This window comes from Silurus aristotelis (assembly GCF_946808225.1).
Source record: "Silurus aristotelis genome assembly, chromosome: 10".
NCBI classification, from domain to species: Eukaryota; Metazoa; Chordata; class Actinopteri; order Siluriformes; family Siluridae; genus Silurus; species Silurus aristotelis.
Window position 1 is genome coordinate 20,371,615 of NC_139583.1, and position 26,184 is coordinate 20,397,798.

Sequence of the window (26,184 nt, forward strand, 5' to 3'; positions counted from 1 at the left end):
ACTTGAGTAAAAAAGTTTAATCTGTACTTCAACTTTTACCGAGTATTTTAAAACATGAGTATCTGTACTTCTACTTAAGTAAAGGATGTGTGTACTTTTGCCACCTCTGCTCTGCAGTAAAGTGACAATCTTTCTTCTGTGGATTAGATGCCTCTTATCAGGTAGGACCATCTTCATGTTTTAAGGGTGTCTCATGCAGAGGTAACAAAACGACTCATATTTAGCTTGTTTTTTTAGCCGGCATCTCCGAGATAGAAGTTGCCTGCCACATGAAGTTGCCTGCCACTCATGAGGCATTTTCTATGGGTCTCACTTTTTTTTACCTGGCTAGTTTCTCAGAAGACCTGTTGTTAATACATAAGAAGATTCCACTCTTTTTAGACTTCTGTTGTGCATTATCTTGTGTTCAGAACTTGACGTACAAGGCAGGGAGGACAATTCTGATGTGTCTTGCAGCAGCCAACAAATAGGTAGGTGCTGATTTCACACAGTTCAGCTGGTACACACTCAGCATTATCTGAGGAGGCAAAACACTGATAAGTTGTCTCTCCTCCAGATAGTACCTGGTCAGTGTTCAGCTGTCATACGATTCCTCGATTCTTGTCCTGATAGATCTGTCCAGTCAGGAGATGATTGAGGTGGAGTTTAAAGTAAGCTTGGACATATAATTACACATCATTAAATACAAAGGATTTTAGATCGATGTTTAAGCCGATCTGCTTTACAGCTACTTTCATGAGCTCTTGAAACACAGCTTGCCTCTTGAAGTTGTAAGAGTTGCATCAGCAGGCAAAACTATTCTCGCAATATCATGTTTCTTGTTTTTCTACAGTGCTTCAAGATAATATTCGTTATTTGTTATGTTACAGCCTTATTCCAAAATGGATTAAATTCATTATTTTCTGTATTCACTTCCTGGTTCGTGTGCACGTGTGCTGTTTGACCACTAAGAGTTTGTAAAGAGTAAAAAAGAATACTGGCTGGAAATAAAAGGTTTGATATGATAGGTGGTCTCATTTGTTTCGTTACACTATATTCTATCAGCCATATTTGTTTTATTACCACCAAGATGGTGTTTTTTTATGTGAAAGTTATTCCAAAACACATACAAACAATATACCAATTGAAGTACTGTGACGTAAACAAAAGATATGAAGGATGCATATTTCCATGCAGCCATCCTTCAAGCGAACCGTCTGTTAACCCTGCCACATTCAGTACTTCAGGGTAATGCCTTCCCTTTTCCACCCGGTACCATAGCAGACTTGGAGGGTTTGCTGCCTCTCAGGAGGCCCCTAGAGCTGCACCATAGTGTAAGCTCTGGCTCTAGGCACACCAGAGCTCAGTCTCGTGCGACTATTATTTACTTAGAGACTATCTAGCAACCTGGCAGATTCTGCCAGACGTGTTTCGATGGGTCTTTTGCACAGTAGACAGCAGTTGTGAGTCTCTTCCGCCCCAGTTTAACGGGGTATGCCCCACCCTGGTGGGGCCCAAGTAGGCTCTGGTGATGAAACACTGGACAGGAAGTTCCTGAAGTTTGCTTTCAAGGTTGAAGCTTACCAATAGCGGGTCCTTCCGTTCCTCTCCCCCTCTCACCCCACACCTTCACAAAGTGTGAGGCTGCTGCACTGCTCCCACTGAGATTTAGAGGGTCCGCATTCTAATTTTTATTGACAATTGGTTGATATTGGCCCATTCGGAGCACACGCGGAGCACACGCTTACGACACGCGTTCTTTACAGGGTCAGGAGTGGTCATAAAAGCCTGCGCTTCGAGCTCTAAAGCATTTTTCCCCAGACCTCAGAAGCCACCATATATTGGTCTGTATGGACAACACTTTGATGGTTTCCCACAACAACCACCTGCAATCCCGGGTCTGCAATCTCGCCTGCTATACAAGCTGGCACGTCAGATCCTGCTGTGGACCCAGGGAAAGCTGCTGAGTGCAGCGTATGTCAGGAATCCCCCTGCCACGCTCCCTTCGGAGGCTGTCTTTCCCGGGGATTCCCTGACGCACCGCGCTCCTGTTCTCGTGCGTGCCCCGCCCGCATGCAGCTGCTCGCAATCGGGCTTCACGAGGAGCAGCTGAGACTCATCTCCGTTTCCCCTTACGCCACCCATATAAACCCCACGCTGACCATCACGAAGGGTCGGTTATTGAATGTGCGTGTGTGTTGTTTCGTTTTGGTTTGTGCAGGTTCCTGGTGGCTCGCTGCTCCGCGTATGCTTCCCACGCTATGCAGCGTCTACTTCCTGATTCCTCGTTCTCTCCACGGCGGCGTGTGCGTTTCCCGTCGCTCCTACAACTTTTGACACTTCTCCTTCTCTGCCGCCGTGGATGTTATTGTGTCTGTTTCTTTTGTATTTCGGACTGCCGTGTGCCGGTTTATCCCGCTCTGCCACATCCTAGGCCACATAAAATGAGGGAGCAGCCACCCTCCACCCAGATAAGGTGGATCAAATCTGGGAGAGATTTTACAGAGCATGGGATGCAACTCAAGTAGGGCTGGGCGATAAATCGATTTTATCGATTAACTCGAATGTGTAGTTTACATCAATCTGTTTTAATAAAAATTGGGTTTCTCTTTAATGTCCACCGACGCTCCCCTCTGGGCTCCCATAGTTTTACATGAACTCAGCCCTCCCCCGGCGCGTTTGCCATAGAGATACACAAACAACATCTAGTTAAGTAAACATGTCACTGGTTTATAAACTCTTTTTTTTGCTTTTCTTTCCTTCCTGAGCAGGTGTACACCACGGCACTGTGTTCAAGTGTGAGTTCAAGTTCTAACAACAAACTGTTTTGCCAAAGATTTCATCAGCACTGGCAAGAAGATTCATAATTTATTCTGCTATTCTGTATATTATTATTATTATTATTATTATTAGCCTTTTAACCTTTAGTAAGACATTTAAACTTTAATAAACATTAAACTTTCTATTATACTTTTACAGTTTTTATTAGATATTTCAATATTTCTGTACTATATAAAACCTTTATACGGTTCATTATACATTTAGCATTTTATTGGCTGTTTTACATTTTTACTAGACCTTTCAACTTTTATTAGATATTCAATTGTTTTATACATTAACATTTTACTATATATATATTGAGGGGGAATTTTATGTTTTACTTTTCTTTATTACATTTTTAACTTCGACTCTGTTTATTAAACTTTTAATTTTTACTAGTAAGAGGGAGGAGGCGGATAATTACATAGTAATATTAGTGATTCGAATAGTACTTGCATAAGGGAGAAGGAGGATGAGTACTACCTGATAGTAGTGGTGACAGAGAGGGCAGTGGTACAATGCTAGCAATAGTACTAGCTGGGAAGTAGCAGAGACATGGGGGACATGTCCCCCACACATTGAAATATGAATGATTTTGTCCCCCACACTTTTTCTGATAATAATGAGCACACATAATAAAATCCTGCCTGGATTGTACTGGATATTCACGTGTCTACGCACAAGCATTCTGCCAATAACAGCATGTGTCATAAAGTTGCCCGTCATCTCGGGTGTATAAGGTTGTTATATGCTTTATAAAGCATTTAGCACTTTTACTTGCCTTTGCTCTGTCTCTGTCCATTGTGATTTTTATCATGTCCTGATATGTAAAACCATATACTTGAAAGAGGGTGAACTTTCATTCTAACATGACTGCACATCTTATATCTCTCCATAAACATTAAAAAGCATATCTGTCAGGGTTTGGACATTTTAGGGTTTTTTTTTTTGCCTTGACCACCAGATGCCGCCACTGGGCCCTTATTCCCCACTGCCTATTCCTTACTTCCTAGCCCCTAACTAGTTTTGTGTATTTACGTTTTTTTTTGTTTGTTTTCTTTGCCTTTGCTTCTTGTTGATTCACAGTATTTGTATTTGTATCTTGTCCCACACCCTGGCTGTCAGAAAATTTATGCAGCAATTGACGAGAACTTAGATCAGCAGAGAGAAAGTGGAAAAAAAATCACAACTCGATGTAGACCTTGTATCTTGTGCACTCCTGTCCAAATTTTCTTCAGGTGTGACTTCTGCTAAGACTGTCTTCTACAAGGAAAAGCTCAAGGCCTCCGCACAAGATTTTTGTAAGCTCCACATCTACTCTTCACTTCCCAACCCCCTTGCCACACCTGCTCCATCCTTCCTGAATGCTGATGATTTTGCCTCCTTCTATGATGAGAAGTTTAAGGAAATCTGCCTTCAAGTAATCAAGGGTCCTTCCTATATTAAAGAAACCTGCTCTGGATCCATCAGACATCAAGAACAACAGACTGGTATCACTTCTCTCATTTCTTTCTAAATCTCTGAAACACACTGGTTTTAACCAACTGTCCAGCAAGCAGTAAAAATCATGGATAAATGGCATCTTTAAGAAATCTGAATCTGAAGATTTTATTGTGTTGATCATGTTGAATTTCACTTGGATGTTACACAATGTAATTATGCTCTCATTTCATACAAAAATTAACTGAATTAATTTTATTGTTGTATTTCAATCAATATACTTTCTCTTTTATGTGTAGGTCCTGCTTTTAGCATGTACTGTGATGAAAACACACCAGGTCCTCCTCTATTCCTTAGTCACCTTCTAAATTTTAGATGGTAGTCAATAATCCGCAGATTGTTTAATATAAATATTGCTATTGTGTCTCAGCTGTAAGGTGTTAGGTAATGAAAGCTTGGCAATAAAGTAACTTCTAAATTTTGTAATATAAAAACATTTCCAAAAGCAATATGAACAACTTAACTCTAAAGCTGTAAAGATCTTTTCAGAATAAGAGTGTAGGTTATATACAATGAGGAAAATAAGTATTTGAACACCCTGCTATTTTGCAAGTTCTCCCACTTAGAAATCATGGAGGGGTCTGAAATTGTCATCGAAGGTGCATGTCCACTGTGAGAGACATAATCTAAAAAAAAATCCAGAAATCACAATATATGATTTTTAAACTATTTATTTGTATGATACAGCTGCAAATAAGTATTTGAACACCTGTCTATCAGCTAGAATTCTGACCTTTAAAGACCTGTTAGTCTGCCTTTAAAATGTCCACCTCCACTACATTTATTATCCTAAATTAGATGCACCTGTTTGAGGTCGTTAGCTGCATAAAGACACCTGTCCACCCCATACAATCAGTAAGAATCCAACTAATAACATGGCCAAGACTAAAGAGCTGTCCAAAGACACTAAAGACAAAATTGTACACCTCCACAAGGCTGGAAAGGGCTACGGGGAAATTGCCAAGCAGCTTGGTGAAAAAAGGTCCACTGTTGGAGCAATCATTACAAAATGGAAGAGGCTAAACATGACTGTCAATCGCCCTCGGACTGGGGCTCCATGCAAGATCTCACCTCGTGGGGTCTCAATGATCCTAAGGAAGGTGAGAAATCAGCCCAGAACTACACAGGAGGAGCTGGTCAATGACCTGAAAAGAGCTGGGACAACCGTTTCCAAGGTTACTGTTGGTAATACACTAAGACGTCATGGTTTGAAATCATGCATGGCACAGAAGGTTTCCCTGCTTAAACCAGCACATGTCCAGGCACGTCTTAAGTTTGCCAATGACCATTTGGATGATCCAGAGGAGTCATGGGAGAAAGTCACGTAGTCAGATGAGACCAAAATAGAACTTTTGGGTCATAATTCCACTAAACGTGTTTGGAGGAAGAAGAATAATGAGTACTATCCCAAGAACACCATCCCTACTGTGAAGCATGGGGGTGGTAGCATCAAGCTTTGGGGGTGTTTTTCTGCACATGGGACAGGGCGACTGCACTGTATCAAGGAGAGGATGACCGGGGCCATGTATTGCGAGATTTTGGGGAACAACCTACTTCTCTCAGTTAGAGCATTGAAGGTGGGTCGAGGCTGGGTCTTCTAACATGACAATGACCCGAAGCACACAGCCAGGATAACCAAGTAATGGCTCTGTAAGAAGCATATCAAGGTTCTGCCATGGCCTAGCCAGTCTCCAGACCTAAACCCAATAGAGAATCTTTGGAGGGAGCTCAAACTCCGTGTTTCTCAGCGACAGGCCAGAAACCTGACTGATTTAGAGAAGATCTGTGTGGAGGAGTGGGCCAAAATCCCTCCTGCAGTGTGTGCAAACCTGGTGAAAAACTACAGAAAACGTTTTACCTCTGTATTTCAAACAAAGGCTACTGTACCAAATATTAACATTGACTTTCTCAGGTGTTCAAATACTTATTTGCAGCTGTATTATACAAATAAATAGTTAAAAAATCATACATTGTGATTTCTGGATTTTTTTTTTTTTTATTATGTCTCTCACAGTGGACATGCACCTACGATGACAATTTCAGACCCCTCCATGATTTCTAAGTGGGAGAACTTGCAAAATAGCATGGTGTTCAAATACTTATTTTCCTCACTGTATATATATATATAAAAAAAAAAGGATTCCATTATTCACCTTTCCCACAAAAGAAAGTTACACGTCTTTTCTTATGTTGAATTATTTATTTTATGCATTCTAATTTAATTAAAGTCATAATTTCAGTCACAAAAGCAAATAGGCTTTTCTAGGAGCTACAGTCACTGATTTCTTCCATAACAGCAAATGAACCCCAGCATTCATTCAAAAACTATAAAATAAAGACAACACAAAGACTGTAGGACATTTTGGAGACAAGGTGATGGAGGCTAAATTGAGATGGTTGGACATGCGCAGAGGAGGGACATGGGATATAGAGGTAGAAGAATGCAAAGGATGGAGCCCACCAGACAGGAGGAAAAAAGGAAGGCCAAGGAGGAGGTTTATGGATGTGGTGAGGACAGACATGCAGGTAGTTAATCTAAAAGAGGCAGATGTACAGGACAGAGAGCAATATGGAGACAGATGATCCACTGTGAAGACCCCTAATGGGAGCAGGCAAAAGAAGAAGAAGAAGTTAAGTTAAATAACGTTAAAATAAAATTTTGATGTTGAATTAAACTTTGTTTTATATGTTGAAATATTTATTTAACACATTCTAATTTAATTAAAGTCATAATTTCAGTCACAAAAGCAAATAGGCTTTTCTAGGAGCTACAGTCACAGATTTATTCCATAGCAGCAAATGAACCCCAGCATTCATTCAACAACTATAAAATAGAGACAACACAAGGAAAACTCCTATTCCAGCCCTGCACCAAAAATAGAGAAAACTGGGTAATAAAACCAAACTCATATAAATTATGTTTATAAAGAATGCAACTTAAAATAGGGAAAATAACATTGCCTAATCAAACCAATTCATTGAGAATTTATAATATAGTCTCTTTGGGGTTTATATATACAGTATATATGTAAATCTTCTTCCTCGTCTTCTTTTGGCTGCTCCCTTTAGGGGTCTTCACAGTGGATCAAAGCAACAGTGGATCAAAGCAACACCTACATCAGAATGCTGTTCATTGACTTTAGCTCCACGTTCAATACAGTCCTACCCACTGTACTGATCACTAAGCTCAGTGATCTGGGTATCTGCACCTCCACTTGGATTCTGGACTTTCTCACCAACAGACCTCAATCTGTTAGGTTGGGAAACCAGGTATCCTCATTCTGAACACTGGCATCCCGCAGGGCTGTGTTCTGAGCCCATCACTCTACTCCCTGTTCACCCACGATTGTGCTCCTCTGTATAACTCCAACATCTTCATCAAGTATGCAGACGACACCACCGTGGTCGGCCAGATAGACAACAACAACGAATCGGTTTATAGGGAAGAGATCCGTAATCTGGCAGCATGGTGTGCCACCAGCAACCTGACCCTCAACGCCACAAAGACCAAAAATCTCATTGTGGACTTTCGGAAATCCAACAGCAGGGGACAGATGAAAAATCACAACAACGCATGTAGTTCTTGAGAAGTCTCAAGAAATCTCATCTGTCCCCAGGGATTTTAACGAGTTTCTACCGCTGCATCATTAAGAGCATCCTGACCAACTCCATCACCGTATGGTACGGAGGCTCTACTGTGTGTGAACGTAAAGCCCTGCAAAGGGTGGTCAAAACCGCCCAACGCATCTCTGGCACCCAACTACCTGCCATTGAACACCTTCACTACAGCAGATGTCTGTGCAGAGCTCACAACATTATCAAGGACTCTTCACATCCCAGTCATAATCTGTTTAACCTCCTTCCATCAAGAAGGAGATACAGGAATTTACGCACCAAAACCAGCAGGTTCAGGGACAGCTTTTTTCAATCCACCATCACACTACTGAACTCTACACTACACCGCTAAATCACTACAAAACAAAACACAAAACAAAACACTGTATATAACCTCTGTACAATACATGTACATATTACATAGTATATCTTTTTTACTCATTAGTACATCTGCACTATTTTATCTATATGTATCTTTATCATTATTGTACATTATGCCCAACATTTCACATTCATTTATGTGTATATAACGTATATCTATCTATCTATCTATCTATCTATCTATCTATCTATCTATCTATCTATCTATCTATCTATCTATCTATCTATCTATCTCCATATTGCTCTCTGTCCTGTACATCTACCTCTTTTAAATTAGCTACCTACATGTCTTCCCTTACCACATCCATAAACCTCCTCCTTGGCCTTTCTCCTTTCCTCCTGCCTGGTGGCTCCATCCTCAGCATTCTTCTACCTATATATCCCATGTCCCTCCACTGCACATGTCTAAACCATCTCAATTTAGCCTCCATCACCTTGTCTCCAAAATGTCCTACATTCTTTGTGTTGTCTCTACCAGTGAAAACCTCAGCATCTTTAACTCTGTTACCTCCAGCTCCATCTCCTTTCTTTTTGTCATTTCCACTGTCTCTAAACCATGCAAAATACCAGGTCTCCCCACAGTCCTATAAACTTTCCTTTTACTCTTGCAGATGTTTCTCTTTCCACCCACCCCATCTTAGCTCACAGATGGTCACCTCTCCTCTCAGCCTGGCTTCCACTACTCGTTCCCATAACTACATGGTGTGACTGATCCACTTTATTCCCCTGTCGTTACTGCAGGTCTGCACATATCCCTTATTCCTAAACCGGTATCAACACACTCCTTCTTCATTCCTCAGGCATCCGCTCTCACCTCCTCCTTACTAAACCTATCCACTTCCTGCTTCACCATCTCCACACCATTCAACCTTTTCTCTCTTTCATTTTCCTCATTCATCAGCTGCTCGAAATACTCCCTCCATCTTCTCAACACACTCCCGCACTAGTCAACACTCTTCCATCTCCATCCTTTATTGCTCTTACTTGCAGCATATCCCTCCCAGCTCGGTCGCTCTGCCTGGAAAATTAGTACAAATCCTTTTCTCATTTCTTAGTGTACAACGTCTTCTAGTGTACAGCTCATACATACATATGCCTTTTCCTTTGCTTTTGCAACATGCTGCCACACCTCCCTGTCTCTTTACCTGCTTTTCTCATTCCTCTGCTGATCTGAATGTATAGTTGAAACACGTCAATCTGGCAACCACGCTTTCTTTACAAATGCCAGGACTAGCCACGTGGCGCTGAACCTATATATTATTCAAAGGTTTAAAAGGGGCGAGGTACATTTTAATTTTATATAAAGCGTTTGTTTAGTTTGTTCAGCGGAAAAAACTAATAGAAAGTTTGTTCAGCGTCCATTTTAAGCGCTGGTTTACGGTACAAGGAGCAAAGAGGAAATGTTTGCTTTCTTTCTTTTTTTTTTCTATTTTGAGCTTTATATAATTATGGGTTCGAGTAATCGTAGAACTACGCCTTTAACTGTTCTTTATTATCACTATTATTGTTACTGTTATTTATCATCAAAAGTTTTAAAGCTTATTAATCTTTTGATAACGAAGGTCTCTATTTTCCCTTATAACAACCTACACCTGCACCCCGCCAGGGAATGTGGTACGTTCCATCTGCGTCGGTTTAACTGAGATTGGGCAGTTCCACTGCCTGAAACGGGAGGCTTCTCAGTTAGAGAATGACTTTTGCAGGGCAGCCGAAATATGCTATACAGTAAATAAGTAATACAAATGTGATTTTAGATTATTTTTAGTGAAAAGTTATTCAGGACAGCAATATGGACCGATTCTTTTTTTTAAACCCCTAAATAGCTAATTTCTATGTATTTCCTAAACCTGGACAAAGTTATGAAATATACCTATTTGTTGTTTTTTCAAATCTGCTAAGAATTTTAATTAAAAATACATTCTGATTATTACATTCACACCTTACAGTGCATTTATTTAAAAATTAAGCTAAATTAAATAAATGCAACAAAATTTTGATAAAAAAAACAAACAAACAAAAAAAAACCTGTAAGCATTCATATGTTAATGTGTCTGTCTATCTGTGTGTCTCCAGATTCCAGATTCACCTCTATGCAGTGGTGTTTCAGCAGTTAAGCTAATTACTAAACATGATGTCAGGGTTTAAATATCACCACCACCAAGCTGCCACTGTTGGGCCCTTGAACATAGTGCTCAACCTTAAAAGCTCTGGGGTGCTCTGATGATTTTTGTGCTCTGACCCCATCTTCCCAAAAAGTTGGGATATGCAAAAATTACAATTTCACTTTGGGATAAATAATATACTTTTAACTAATTTTAACTAACTAACGCTTCTGGGACGTCCCTACTCATACACAGTATTTCCAGCTTCTCCACCAACAAAGAGACTGTGATCTTTGTCAAATTGCCATTCAAATCAAATCAAATCAAATTTTATTCATCACATACACATGCATACAGGGTACGACATGCAGTGAAATGCTTTATACGGCGGTCTGGAGGGGAATAGGATAGGGAAAAAGAAAAGAAGCAGATAAATAAAGTAAAAAAACTATATAAAATAAAATATAAGAATATAAGATATAAAGGATATATAAAGATATGTATGTGAAACAAAGAGAAAAATGTATATACAACAGTTTGTTGAATTTCACCACTACACCTGAACTTCGATAATAAGATTGAGTGGCTTGTGGTGGTGAAATTCTTCAACCAAGAACAAAACGGTGTTTTGTTTTTTTAATGCTTCTGCCCAAAGCAGAAGGATCCAGTGACTTTCACTCTCTACTGTACTCTGTAAACAGAATTTATGATCTCGATTGTAAAGTGGGTATAGTTACTCTTGAGCATTGAGCCGTGTGTCTAAGCACGCAGACGACCCATAGGAGTTGAGGCTGTATGTGTACGTTTATTTAGCCACGTTTCTTTGCAAATTACACTTAACAAGATTGCATCTCAACATAGTTGGTGGTCCATGCTGTATCCCACCCTTCATTTTAGTCTAGAGGTAATCTTTGGTAGAATTTTACATAAGTAAACCTCTGCTCACAAACAAAATATAATTGCAGAGCAATGGTATGAATATATAATATATATTATATATAATTTAATGTCTCTGTCTCTGTCTCTGTCTCTCTCTCTCTCTCTCTCTCTCTCTCTCTCTCTCTCTCTGTATGTATGTATTTCAGACCACCTGCTGTTGGTGTTGGATGTCTGAGAAGAAAGCTTTTATAGTCAACTGGTTTTATTAATTGGGAATTTATTGGTCTGTGAAAGCACATTTGAAATACACATTAGCCACAGCATTTGTGTTTATTACTTTAAGAGTTAGTGTTATAGACACAGATCACAGTCACTTGTACTGTTAATTTTATCTGTTTTAGATTTGTTTGTAACTTGTCTATTGTTAAATAAAAATGGTTCATTTATTACAAAACAAGAAAGTTGTAGTCTAAATTCTTTACAAATGTACTGCTAATTTATTATTTTTATTTAAAAAAAGAAAATACAATCAATTAATTATTTTTTGACAAAATGTTTTTATTCATTGATTAAACATGGTGTTGATGTAAATGTTGGGTAAAACAATGTTTATATTAATTATTATTCTTTTGAGTTTGGGTTATATTTTGGTTTTAGACCTATTTTCTGTTTAGTTTTTTTAAGCATTGTTATTTTTTACTCATTTTTTTTTACTTTTTACTCTTACTCGAAAAGTCCGATTTCAGTTATAGTATTTACATGAGAGACATTTCTAACCAGAAGGAATACATAGATTTTATTTGTTTTTGCTTGTGTGAGCGAATAAATGTTTGTTTTTTTTGGTCTGTTTTTATCACTAATGTTGATCTCTGTCTGAAAGAGGGTTTAAGGGATGTTTATTTCACTAATCCAAGTTAAAATAGGGAACAAAAGACTAGTGGATTTAGCACACTGCAATCTGCTGACTCAAACTGCTAACAGTCCATTCTGTGTTGTTCTCTCTCATCTTTTATCACTCCGGTCCTGGTTCTCTCCATCAATCTATTTATCCATTCATGAGCCTTCCCTGCTCTCTTTTTCATTTTGGAAACCACACCCTGTCCACTGTATAGTAAAATATTTCATGATTAAATCCTCATTTTTTTTTTTACAAATTTTGCATAGTGTTATAATATCCAGCCTAGCATTAAAGTAGCATCCAGTTGATGTATCCTGATGGATAAAATATACCAACCTGGAACATATAATACTATAGTCGGGTTTAACACATCTTCCTCTTCCAGTCCAGCAGCCTAATCCAGGTACCTAAGAAGAACGGTGCACCCCATGTTTTGTGTCTGTTTAATTTGGATGTGCAGTGATTGATAGTGTTTTTTGTATATCTATCAATCATGTGTGAGTGTCTGAGAGGGATTTTTTGTGTCAAATGGACCCCCTCTTTCAACACAGGTAAGGAATTTTTTTTTTTTTTTTAAGAACAATGTACTAACTGCTTTTTCTCTTTCAGCTTTGTAGAGGTTATTATAATTGTACTGTATGGCATAGCAATAAATGAAACAACTTTTAATTATTGCTTTCATAGTTAAAAAAAAATGTGTGTGTATATATATATATATATATATATATATATATATATATATATATATATATATATATATATATATATATATATACAGTGGGTACGGAAAGTATTCAGACCCCCTTAAATTTTTCACTCTTTGTTATATTGCAGCCATTTGCTAAAATCATTTAGGTTCATTCTTCTTCCTCATGAATGTACACACAGCTCCCCATATTGACAGAAAAACACAGAATTGTTGACATTGTTGCAGATTTATTAAAAAAGAAAAACTGAAATATCACAAGGTCCTAAGTATTCAGACCCTTTGCTGTGACACTCAAATATTTAACTCAGGTGCTTTCCATTTCTTCTGATCATCCTTGAGATGGTTCTATACCTTCATTTGAGTCTAGCTGTGCTTAATTATATTGATTGGACTTGATTAGGAAAGCCACACACCTGTTGATATAAGACCTTCCAGATCACAATGCATGTCAGAGCAAATGAGAATCATGAGGTCAAAGAAACTGCCTGAAGAGCTCAGAGACAGAATTGTGGCAAGGCACAGATCTGGCCAAGGTTACAAAAAGATTTCTGCTGCACTTAAGGTTCCTAAGAGCACAGTGGCCTCCATAATCCTCAAATGGAAGACGTTTGGGACGACCAGAACCCTTCCTAGAGCTGGCCGTCCGGCCAAACTGAGCTATCAGGGGAGAAGAGCCTTGGTGAGAGAGGTAAAGAAGAACCCAAAGATCACTGTGGCTGAGCTCCAGAGATGCAGTCACGAGATGGGAGAAAGTTGTAGAAAGTCAACCATCACTGAAGCCCTCCACCAGTCGGGGCTTTATGGCAGAGTGGCCCGACGGAAGCCTCTCCTCAGTGTAAGACACATGAAAGCCCGCATGGAGTTTGCTAAAAAACACCTGAAGGACTTCAAGATGGTGAGAAATAAGATTCTCTGGTCTGCTGAGACCAAAATAGAACTTTTTGGCCTTAATTCTAAGCGGTATGTGTGGAGAAAACCAGGCACTGCTCATCACCTGTCCAATACAGTCCCAACAGTGAAGCATGGTGGTGGCAGCATCATGCTGTGGGGGTGTTTTTCAGCTGCAGGGACAGGACGACTGGTTGCAATCGAGGGAAAGATGAATGCGGCCAAGTACAGGGATATCCTGGACAAAAACCTTCTCCAGAGTGCTCTGGACCTCAGACTGGGCGGAAGGTTTACCTCCCAACAAGACAATGACCCTAAGCACACAGCTAAAATAACGAAGGAGTGGCTTCACAACAACTCCGTGACTGTTCTTGAATGGCCCAGCCAGAGCCCTGACTTAAACCCAATTGAGCATCTCTGGAGAGACCTAAAAATGGCTGTCCACCAACGTTTACCATCCAACCTGACAGAACTGGAGAGGACCTGCAAGGAGGAATGGCAGAGGATTCCCAAATCCAGGTGTGAAAGACTTGTTGCATCTTTCCCAAAAAGACTCCTGGCTGTATTAGATCAAAAGCGGGCTTCTACTAAATACTGAGCAAAGGGTCTGAATACTTAGGACCATGTGATATTTCAGTTTTTCTTTTTTAATAAATCTGCAACAATGTCAACAATTCTGTGTTTTTCTGTCAGTATGGGGTGCTATGTGTACATTCATGAGGAAGAAGAATGAACCTAAATGATTTTAGCAAATGGTTGCAATATAACAAAGAGTGAAAAATTTAAGGGGGTCTGAATACTTTCCGTACCCACTGTATATAAAGCTCAAATACCACTGACTGACTCACTCACTCATCACGAAATCTCAAAAACCACTGAACGGATTGCAATGAAATTTGGAACATACCTTCCTCTTGGGTCTTAGGTGCTCACTAAGAAAGGGTTTTGAAAAATTCGCCCTGGATCGCGGCTAACTCGCGAAAAACCCGATTTCTCACGCATTGTATATTCTTCGAAATAACATTACGGATCCTAATGAAACTTAGTACATTGTTTCTTATAAGATGTTAGATGCACGATAAAAATTATTTTCAAAGTAGTTTGCCCTGTATCGGTACTACAAAGGGGTAGTATGTTATTTGTTGACGTTATTTCTTTGGAGGAAATTTAATAATTAGCTAAAGGTGCTCTAATAATTTTTATTAGGGCTCCCTCGATGTAAAATAAGTCTTTAAGTGAATAAGTGTTTACTGGATGAAGATTTTCTATTTGAGTTACAGTCAAACTATAAAAATAAGTGTTCAACCATCACGTACTCTCTGTACGACTAATATACAAAGTCAGTGCAGTAACAGTAAGTAAAGACAATGGTTTACAGGTTGAGGCCTGTATTGATTTCCATATCACCTGAGAGCCCATCGGACTCTGACCTTCCCTACCCCACCTCCCACTGTCTGGATAGTGGGTAGACACAACATAGTCGGAGCTCAGTTAAGTTCATGGTCCTGACCAGTACAGACCGACGATCTGATCTCTGATCATCCAGTCCTGCTCAGTGCTTACTGCTTATTGCCATATTGCTTTGCATTCAGCCTTCCGTAGCGAAGCACGGGTACTTTCCGCTAGTATATATATATATATATATATATATATATATATATATATATATATATATATATATATATATATATATACACACACACACACACACACACACACAAGACATTGCTATGTTCATTACATTTTGTTCTGGTGGTGTTGAGTCAGTCTAAGGCATAGTGTTGTGATCATTTAAAAATATTGCCAGTGTTTATAAAGATTCAAATAACCCAATGTTCACCATTTCAGACGGTTTCTTTTTCTGACAGCTTTTAAGTTTGCAAGGCAGAATTTCCATTTCTGAGTATGTTGGAAATTATTTTAGTATTTTGGTGACCAATGCATAGTAATTTTGCATTCTAAAAAAAATGTTGAGATATCCCTACTTATGTGTCAATTATTCCATTTTTTTTATTTTGGTGTCTGCATTAAATGCTTAAAAAAGATCTCATGCTTGTTGAACCAGTTGAAGTGTAAGAGTGTTTTGGTTTACCTGAAAATGTCAAAAGTATAAGGTTTCATTTGAAAACACAATAAAAGCAAAGAGTTTGAATTCTGTCTTTCAGAATTGTAGAATGCAGCAACAATGCTAAGCATTAAACACTAAAGGAAGGTGGTGTGTCTATTTAGGCTTTCTCTGACCTGTTTCCTGAGTCCTCTTTCCTTTCTGTAAATAATGTTAAATATGGTGGTCGAGGTGAACAGTGAAGGACATCTGCATTGTTCTGCTGCCACACTTGGTTTATGTATCTGGGAAGGAATTTTGTGTGTGAGTATGTTTATCTGCTTGGGTGTAGCATGGACTTCCTGAAATTGCCCATGGAACAGATTCACAGATTCACAGATAGTATTGCTAGTTCATGTAGAAAATACTGTGAAACAATTACGTCTAATGCTAAGTTACTGTGTGTGTGTGTGTGTGTGTGTGTGTGTGTGTGTGTGTGTGTGTGTGTGTGTGTGTGTGTGTGTGTGTGTGTGTGTGTGTGTCAATTGTAGCAGTATTCTCAGTAAAAGACTGACAGAGAGCTTTTTTAGGTATGAGCTCCAAACAATTCCCCAAGTCATGTGACTTTTGCCATCATGTAACACTGTTCCTCTCTTCTCCCTACACATGAGCATTATTGGAACTTTTCATTCTGCTGATGCTGCTTCATGCATAACTTTCTAAAATAGCAACTCATACATACTAAATGGTGGCAGTCAAAAGTATCTATGTTAATTAGTAAATTAGTTAATTTGCTTGTTTTTCATTCAGCCCTGGGTTTAGAATGAAATGAATGCAAAAATTAAACTTAATGAAGCATTTTAGAGTATTGCATATAATCCAATGTGTGTGTTTACATGTGAAATCATTTTATAGCACACTTTTTTTAGTATAGATGAGCATTTTCGTCATGCCAGGAAAGCTACTCCTACAAATCAGCTCAGCTAAATACGTTTATGTTCCTTGCTCTCTTTCTGCCACCCTACATTGGCAATCCCTTGGGCTTCACCAAGTTGCCCTCCCTCCCTTCCTCCTTCATTCCCTCCCTACATGGGCCATCCCTTGAACTTCGTCCTGTTGCCCTTATTCCCTCCCTACATGGGCCATCCTTCGGGCTTTACCCAATTGCCTTTCTGCAAATGTAGTTCCATTTTCTAAATTAGCCAAGCTCAGTCACGGCAGTAGGGTGGCTGGCTGTCAGAGGGCAGAGAGTGACTGTGTGCATGTGTAGGTCTCTGTTTGTATTAATAATCATTTAGAGTTTTTAGTCAGGCACAGTTTAAGAAGGATACATTGATCACGGTAGGTGCAAGGTTCTTTCTCTCTTTGAACTGTCCACTAAAGTGCACTCTTGAAAAGATTCCTGAAAAGATAGATGTAACTGCAGGTATTTTGATTTTGTATTTGTGAACATCAGCAATGAACACTGACACAGAGTACTTATTAAATAACAAAAACATGCAGAAAGATATTTTATAATGCAGTAGAGAAATGTGCACATAGCTCAAAAAACCTTGGGGATTGCATTATATACAAATTTGCACAAAGAATTATATAACTATTAACCATATTTTAAAGGTTTTTAAAGTAGTAATATATTTTCAGACAGTTTATTTTATTTATTATATTTATTTGTTCCAGATTTAGTGCCATGTATTTAACACATTTTTGTCACCTAGTTAGACTTTACATTTAGAATAATAATGGTTCAAGTATAAATTATTTAGTGTTGACAGTTATTTATTTTCTATGGTATTTAACAGGTATTGTATAAATAAATATTCATATTGCATAAAGCAAAAGCAGGGTTTGCTGGGTGGAGAGCTTGAGTTAAAAACACTCTCCTGTCATGATGCAATTCAACAAATTGCCTTTAAAAGGCTGCTGCTTTGTAGCTTAATTCTAACATTTTTTAAAACTGTCTAGTCAGTCAGGTCCTACAAACACAGAAACAAAACTCTGGGACCAAATGTACAACATATAAAGTTATTTAAGCAGCACTAATTGACCTGTGTTGGCAAATTGATGCTAAATAATTGTTTAACTGTGTTAGGAGTGTTTTTATTTATAAGAGAACAACTTTATATGTGTATGTTAACTATATGCAGCACATTGTTGCTATAATTTGCAACCAGTGGTCCTCATGAGCATGTGAGATTTCTTTGTAGACTGGTACTGCCATGCACACTCAACCTGAATTAATGAAGAATGCAGGAGTGTGTGCGTGCTTGTGTGTGTGAGAGTGTTGGAGCTGTCTCTATATTGGTTTTTACAGAGAAGCAACAGCTGCAGTGTCCAGTCATAAGACCCAAGTCTCTACATGCCATAGCTAAGATAGCACTGTGTAGTGAAATCATGGAGGTGTTTATTATTTTTGAGCACATATAATAGGCTCTCTATTTTTTAGGTTGATTTCATGCACTGCAACGATTTTTATCAACATGTCAGTGCAGAATGGAAATGCAGACTAAAGTCTAATACCGGAGAACAAAGTGAATCAACAGAATAATGATCTAGAATAACTCAGGAGCAGTAAAGTTGTTTGTGAGTGGCTGATTGAGAGGTTTTTCATGGAATGTCCAAAACATGCCAAGCAAGACATGCCTAAAGTTATTTTTTTAGTTTTGCCATGAGGTTTACATAAGTAATAAGTTATGATAATCTATCATGCTCACATTTTTTCCACCATAAATATCTGCCTCAAATGACATCCAGATCTTCTGTAGTGTCACCCAGTCTTGGCAGTGAGTTGTAGGGCACTGTATGACTTATGGGGCAGCTATCTCAGACAACCTCAATACAGTTACCACTTGCAATGTGATGTGTCTATGTAAAAAATTACTCACCTTGTGTCAGAGCTCAACTTCATGCAGATCAATGTGCACCTAAATAGAAGACAGATGTGCAAATGGCACAAATGTATTTAATTTAATTGTGATTTTTTGTTGTTGTTGTTGTTGCTTTTATTCATGTCTGCACAACATGCTATATATCCCTAAAGATCAATGATGTGACGTCCCAGGCAGGAAAGACCTTTATTGGGCAGAAATAGTTTATAAATGGTGTACTACACATATTTATAAAAAAAGAAAGAAAATACTTGCTTTACATAGTCTACAATGAGGATACCTTAACTGAAATTCCTCACAATTTTTTTTCCCCTTAATACTTTAGCCAGCATGCTAACATAGGTAAAATTGTGGTGCAATACTGGGTAGTGTCTCCAGCACTGAGAGTAAGAAATGTGTGTGAAACATTTGTTGACGGTCTAAAGATAGATCTCAGTGCAGTGTAGGAATGACTCATAGTGACCCCTGCCTTTTAAAATAATTAATAAATCTTTGAGTTCTGAGCAAAACAGCCTGCAACTTCATATATTCTGTGCATGATTGAGGAAAGGCTAAAAATACAATTATTTAATTCCAGGGATTTTTTTTTTTTAATTATTATTAGTTCATAAGTTGTAAATTCTAAGCTTGCATTCTCTCGTTATTTTTTGCATTCTCTCGTTATATTTTTGAGCACATGGTGTAACTCTGGGAGAATGCAATCAATTAGCATTTGGTTATTACAAGTATATGTTGTTTAAATGCTAACAAAAATACTCTTTTCAATATTAACCACTCATTTTTTGGATTTTTTTTTTATTCTGGCATGTTTGAATTCATCAAACACCTTTAATCCTAGAACATATTTTTTTGTTTTCTGTTTTGTTTTGTTTTTCTTTAATAACTTATAATGGATAGAAACAGAAAAAGAAAGGGAGGGGTAAAATACACAAAAGTTAATAAGTGTTTATGATATTTATCAGGTAAACAGAAATGAAGATTTACTTTTCTCTAGGTGATGTTTTACATACTTCACCATAAGAAATCCTTCAGTGATAGTCTGACATGTTGAGGAAACAAAAGTGGTATTTAATGAAATATAGAGGAAAAAATTGTGCTGTTATACTTTAATATTTGATGAAAGAGTAAAGAGAATATTGTTTTGCATGCAAATGTATAGACCAAATGTATCAGTTGAATAATGGTAAGATTAGCTGCAAGAAATCCATTAAACTCATGAAGATTCTTTTAGATTCAATATTTTAAACATGATAAAATATTTGAAACATAAACATAAATAAATTGGAACGTCATACACCTGTTACTGACTCATTTAACGCTATAAATGTGTTGTGCATAATCTGAACCATAATAAAAAACATTGTTTTGCACTGCTATTCAAGAGTAGTAGAGCCATGTTTACATGTATCTCCAAAAAAATATATATGTTTACAATGGACCATTTCCTGTTGCCACCCAGGAGAGTGTGAGATGTCACTTCCAGCCTATGCTATCCCACACTTGCGGAAGACAAATCAGAGTAGGTGATTTGTGTAGCTTTGAGTGGAAAAATCCCACATATGTCTTAGACTAAAGGTCAGTGTTGTCTGTTGTCAATTCACTGTTTATGACAATACAATGAGGGGAAAGGCTCCTGCCAAAATAACTGAGATACCCAGAAAAGAATCCAACAGAGTAACAGGATGTTACCCTGGCCCATAGTACTGCCCTACACACATGCAAAAAAGATTGAATGATTTATAGGCTATAAACAACATAAACTTTATTGCAGCTGATATTGCAGCCTAACATAATTGTTCAAATAGTAGGATATTATATACAAAACTTACCTAAACTACTGCAATTAGCTGTCTGTCAGTCTACCTTAGTGTGCACAATAGGCACACAGCCATTTACACATCCAGGTACTAAACTTTTTATTTTAGAGGCAGATGTGTCACAACATTGTGCATCTAAATACAGTTCAAGTTTGTGTGCCAACATTCCTGCAGACCACTCCTGTGGGTATAGCATCACATGACTGCAGCTGCTTATTTCAATCAATTAGTTATATAACACACACACACACACACACACACACACACACACATATATATATACTGTACCCCCACACACGTATACGGCAGAGTGCAGACAGTCACACCTTATGCAAACAAGCTAGTCTTGAATGACCCTGCGACTATGACTCTTGTACTCCTTTGCATGAACTGATTTTGAGTAGTCATGTATCATGTGAAATGCCAATTGTTATTATTCTAAATTCAAATAGTGCTGTCAGACAGCAATTTATACAACAATGTACTACAGAAGTATGATGTTGAGTCCCTAGAACTGAGGAGTGGTTTTATTCAGTTTATACATATACATTCATACATAAACATGTTTTTTTTAAGTCTCACCAGCAATCATGATATAATTTGACAGTCTGTAGAGGACTTCAAGTCTTACCCAACTTTTAATGTCCATTGCTAATGCTACCTAGCTGGATGTTTATGAAAATCTTTGAGAGCCATTTACCGATTCACAAATCTCAAAGGACCCACCTCTCCCATTCAAAACCACACTGGCTCATTTAATGTAGTTTTCATTTGAACAAAGCTAAAACATTTTAACCATATATCTAACATTTACTTACATCTATATGTATAGTACATATACTTCACATTTACTTAGGGCTATTACCAGGATCGAAACCTTTTGTCCTCATTGCAGAAATGTCATTTATAAATCTCTTTTACATTTTAGTTGCTCCATAAACTGGTCTAAATTCATTTAGACCATCTTCTTCTTCTCCATCTTCTTCTTCTTTTTCTTCAGCTTCTCCCATTAGGGGTTGCCACAGATCATCCGTCTCCATACCCCCTGTCCCCTACATCTGCCTCTTTTAAACCAAAAATCCATCTAGACCATACAATTTAAATTGTGTTTGAGGGTTTTTGTTTACAAGACACTTACCGATTAATTTCAGCTTTTAAATATAAGAAATTGCACAATTCTTAAAATTTTAATTATACAGTAAATGAATAAATACAGAACTTTCTGACAGCCATAAAACTTAAAGGTTTTATAAGACCTTTCCCTATTTTCTGTATGTTTCCTTACATATAGTTTATTAAATAGAGTTGCATTACTTATACTTTCTTTCGGCTTCTCCCATCAGATCATCCGTATTCATGATCTGCATGTTTTATTTGGCAAATCAAACATGACCCTCCTCATTTATCTGGGCTTGGGACCGGCACTAAGAGTGCACTGGCTTGTGCAACCTAATGGGTTTGGGTTTGGTTCCCTGACCGGAAATCGAACCCGGGCCGCGGCAGTGAGAGCGCTGCAGCCTAACCACTAGACCACCAGAGAACCCAATTGCATTACTTATATAGTTTACATATTTTTACATAGTTTACATTTTAGTTTACAAAATTTATAAATATTAGTTCTATAGTTTGTAATTATAGTTCATAGTTTGTATACAATATAGTAATAAAAAACCTATAAAGCTATATGTAAACCAAATGCATTACTTTTATAGTTTACATATAGCTTTATAGTTTTTTTTAATCACTATATTGTTTACTTAAATAATTACAAACTATAGAACTAATGTTCATACATTTTTTTTTATGTTATAGCCAATTTACAAAATGCAATGCATTATAGTTTAACAAAAGGGTGTTTTTTTTTATAAAGACTGTATATAAAACACTAAACAAAAAACAAAAAAACATCCCGACATCATTGCCCTAATAGCCAGTTAAGACTAAGGTTTAAGGTGTTAGTTTTTTGCATATAAAGGGTATTGCGATTCATTATTCTGTGCATTATATAGTTTTGTTTTATGTTTACACAATGTTTGTCTAGCTTCAGTTACAGTTTATCTGTCATGAAACAGGAAATCAAATACCTAGGTTTAGGGTTAGCGTATGATCCACACTGTGGTCAACAGAATAATGGCTTTATAAAAAGGATACAGCCTCTTGGCTTTGCCACTTGATGAGGAATGAGAAATATGCAGATTGACAGGGGACACCATTAGAATGCTTGATGGCAACCAGAGAAGGGTGTGGCATGGCATACTTAGCAAAGCTTCGGTTCTTAAAGAACTAAAGCACCATGGAAAGAATCTTAAAGGATTAGGTAACTAGGGTCAACAAGCCTAACACTGTCATTTCCCTACAACGATTATTTTTCATTGGTACTGTACATATTTCTCCACTTAAAATGCTTCATTTTTTAGTATATAGTATATAGTATATTTTAGTATATAGTTTATATAGAATATGTTTTACATATTGTAATACACACTTATAATAATAAACAAATAAAATTGGGATAGAGAGATTACAATCAGGGTATTGTGGTTCCATTTTTGCTGTCTCTTAATTTCACATACCTTTCAGAGAAAGGAAGGTACTGTGCTCATCGTGGATGTTTCTATTGCTCAAATGGGAGGTTAGATACCTTGTATAAAATAACTCATTAACACTTTGTTGATACTTCCCCACATTAAAACCCACACACTGTGCTTTGTTCGATTGCAGATAACACAATGTAACAGGTGACCTTGATGAAAAGGAGAAGTGTCAGAAATGTAAACAATACCTAAACAACCACTGGATAATAAATTGTGATCATTAATACATCTTGTGGTAGAGAGATTCTTCAAAGCAACTAACCTGAATATAAATTGCTTGTATACCCTTTATATAAGTCAAATTAGAAGTTACAGTAACAGTTTTTTCAGTCTTTTTTTTTGTTTTTTGTATTCAGTCTAATAACTGTTGCTGCCACCATGTGCCTCACAGACCTCTTTTAATTAGATTTTGATTAAATGACATAAGTTAGGATTCAGGTCACAAATGAAGCTCTTTAAGAGTCAAGAAATAATAAAACTGCTAAATTAGACTTTAAATTAGTTTTGTTGTTGTTGTGGCTCTAATACTCTAAAACTGATGTGATTTATTACAAATTATACTGTATATCTTTTCTTGCTTCATTTTCAGACACAGACAGAGCATTGGAGGACAGCTATTCTAACCTAGCTGTGAGTTCAATACCTGCGGTCTTATTAGAAATTATGTAACATTTGTTGCACCATGTTTCTAATAAAAATGCAGCATTATTATTAACTACCAATAATTAATTATTAATAATATTTTTTTAAATCAAATGTGTCAAGGCACAAGTCATAAAGGTTCAATACTCAGGTATTCACTAATTAGAAATTTTGCTACTACAGTACTTACTAGTAGCTGAATTTGGTACTAGCTGAATATCTATTACCATTACTTGAGTAATCTGTTAAAGAATATAATTATACTAATTATACCAGTTATTTATACAAGACAATTCTTTGTTACATATGAGCAGGTAAAAAACAAAAGGCAGTCACCTCCATCACCTCCCTCTGTTCCTCAAACCAGCCAGCGCTTCTGCATCACCACTGAAGACCCTGAAAGCGCAGAAAGAGTTGTGAGTGTTCTGATATAAAATTCTCAAATTCAGTTATAAATAACAATTTTGCCACACTATTTTAATAAATAACAAGGTGAGAAAAGTAGTGACAAAGCACTTAATATGATAATAATGTATAATGGTTATTTCAGCAAATTCAGTATTAATGTTTCTTTCATACAGAAAGGCCTATTCCACACTTACACAATTAATAAGAAAAAAGATGATCTGTTAAACATTCTGAATTTCCATCCACAATTAAACAGTGTTTTTGGCCACCAACTATGCATCTCTTTTTAATCATTCCCAAACTGGAAAAGCCATTTTAACAAATGTAATCTGGATAGGAGAAAATGTTGTTTTTTGAAAATGCTATTGCATGATTGTCTTGTGATCTCCACAATTTAAAGATTACTAAAGCTTTTTGGAGGCTTTTTGTGGCACATTTTAATTTTTCATTTGTTCAGAATACAAGTTACACTGAGGCATGCATGAAAGCAATTTTAAGTCTGACAAAACAAATAAAAATGACAAATACTGTAAAATATAAAATACCCAGTGCATATGTCCAGCAGTTTGTTCGTAATTCGCTATAGATGGGAATGTTCTAAATATGCTATTTTGTCTAAAGCATAAAACAACAATCAGTGTGGACTAGGCCCAAGACATGCTAGTTGGCACACAAGCGCACTTATAATACTGCATAATTTTTTTTTTTAGGTTCAGAAGGAGAAACTCCATGCAGAACTCAAACAAGTTCTTAGTAAAAAAAGAAGCCAGCTGAAACATAGCCACACAGATCTTGCAAGCATGGATCCTTCAAAGGACAAGATTGAGTCTCTGGTAAGAGAGCACCATAATAATAACATATAATAATAAAAATATCTCATATGAGAGACTGAAGTCAGTAACATAGTAGGAAATGTCAGCCTGGTGTAGTGTTCAAGTAGAGTTACATTAAGGGTAAGTGCATAAGAGCAGTGAGTTGCATGTAGTCCATTTACCCCATGTCCCCCTTCTGCACATGACCAACCATTTCAATCACACCTCTCTCACATTGTGTCCTACCTGTGCAGTCCTTCTTAATAACTTACTTTTAATATTACAAACAAATAATATGTAATTAAATATTAATATTGTTTTACTATTAATGTGTTATTTACTTTTACTTTTGCTAACAAAAAAATGGGTGGTCTTTCACCAATGCTTCTGTGTTATTTTACACATCTTGATGTACAGTGGGTACGGAAAGTATTCAGACCCCCTTACATTTTTCACTTTTTGTTATATTGCAGCCATTTGCTAAAATCATTTAAGTTTATTCTTCTTCCTCATGAATGTACACATAGCACCCCATACTGACAGAAAAACACAGAATTGTTGACCTTTTTGCAGATTTATTCAAAAAGAAAAACTGAAATATCACATGGTCCTAAGTATTCAGACCCTTTGCTGTGACACTCATATATTTAACTCAGGTGCTCTCCATTTCTTCTGATCATCCTTGAGATGGTTCTACACCTTCATTTGAGTCCAGAAATGTTTGATTATACTGATTGGACTTGATTAGGAAAGCCACACACCTGTTTATATAAGACCTTACAGATCACAATGCATATCAGAGCAAATGAGAATCATTAAGGTCAAAGGAACTGCCTGAAGAGCTCAGAGACAGAATTGTGGCAAGGCACAGATCTGGCCAAGGTTCCAAAAATTTTTTTGCTGCACTTAAGGTTTCTAAGAGCACAGTGGCCTCCATAATCCTCAAATGGAAGACGTTTGGGACGACCAGAACCATTCCTAGAGCTGGCCGACCGGCCAAACTGAGCTATCGGGGGAGAAGAGCCTTGGTGAGAGAGGTAAAGAAGAACCCAAAGATCACTGTGGCTGAGCTCCAGAGATGCAGTCGGGAGATGGGAGAGAGTTGTAGAAAGTCAACCATCACTGCAGCCCTTCACCAGTGGGGCTTTATAGCAGAGTGGCCCGACGGAAGCCTCTCCTCAGTGCAGGACACATGAAAACCCGCATGG

General features: G+C 37.4%; 2 protein-coding genes across 2 annotated transcripts in view; one reads left to right on the top strand and one right to left on the bottom strand.

Moving 5' to 3' along the window:
- LOC310732301 (uncharacterized protein) overlaps positions 1-26,184 on the bottom strand; it is a 160,980-nt gene that overhangs the window by 55,945 nt on the left and 78,851 nt on the right. The window lies entirely within an intron of this gene.
- The window catches only part of prx (periaxin), a 32,083-nt gene continuing 18,363 nt past the window's right edge, over positions 12,465-26,184 (top strand). Inside the window, exons 1-4 of the mRNA XM_083553309.1 lie at positions 12,465-12,725; positions 23,704-23,744; positions 24,071-24,172; positions 24,875-24,997. Coding sequence (XP_083409435.1) covers positions 12,668-12,725; positions 23,704-23,744; positions 24,071-24,172; positions 24,875-24,997 — 324 coding nt within the window. The 5' untranslated portion in view covers positions 12,465-12,667. The remainder of the gene's footprint in view (positions 12,726-23,703; positions 23,745-24,070; positions 24,173-24,874; positions 24,998-26,184) is intronic.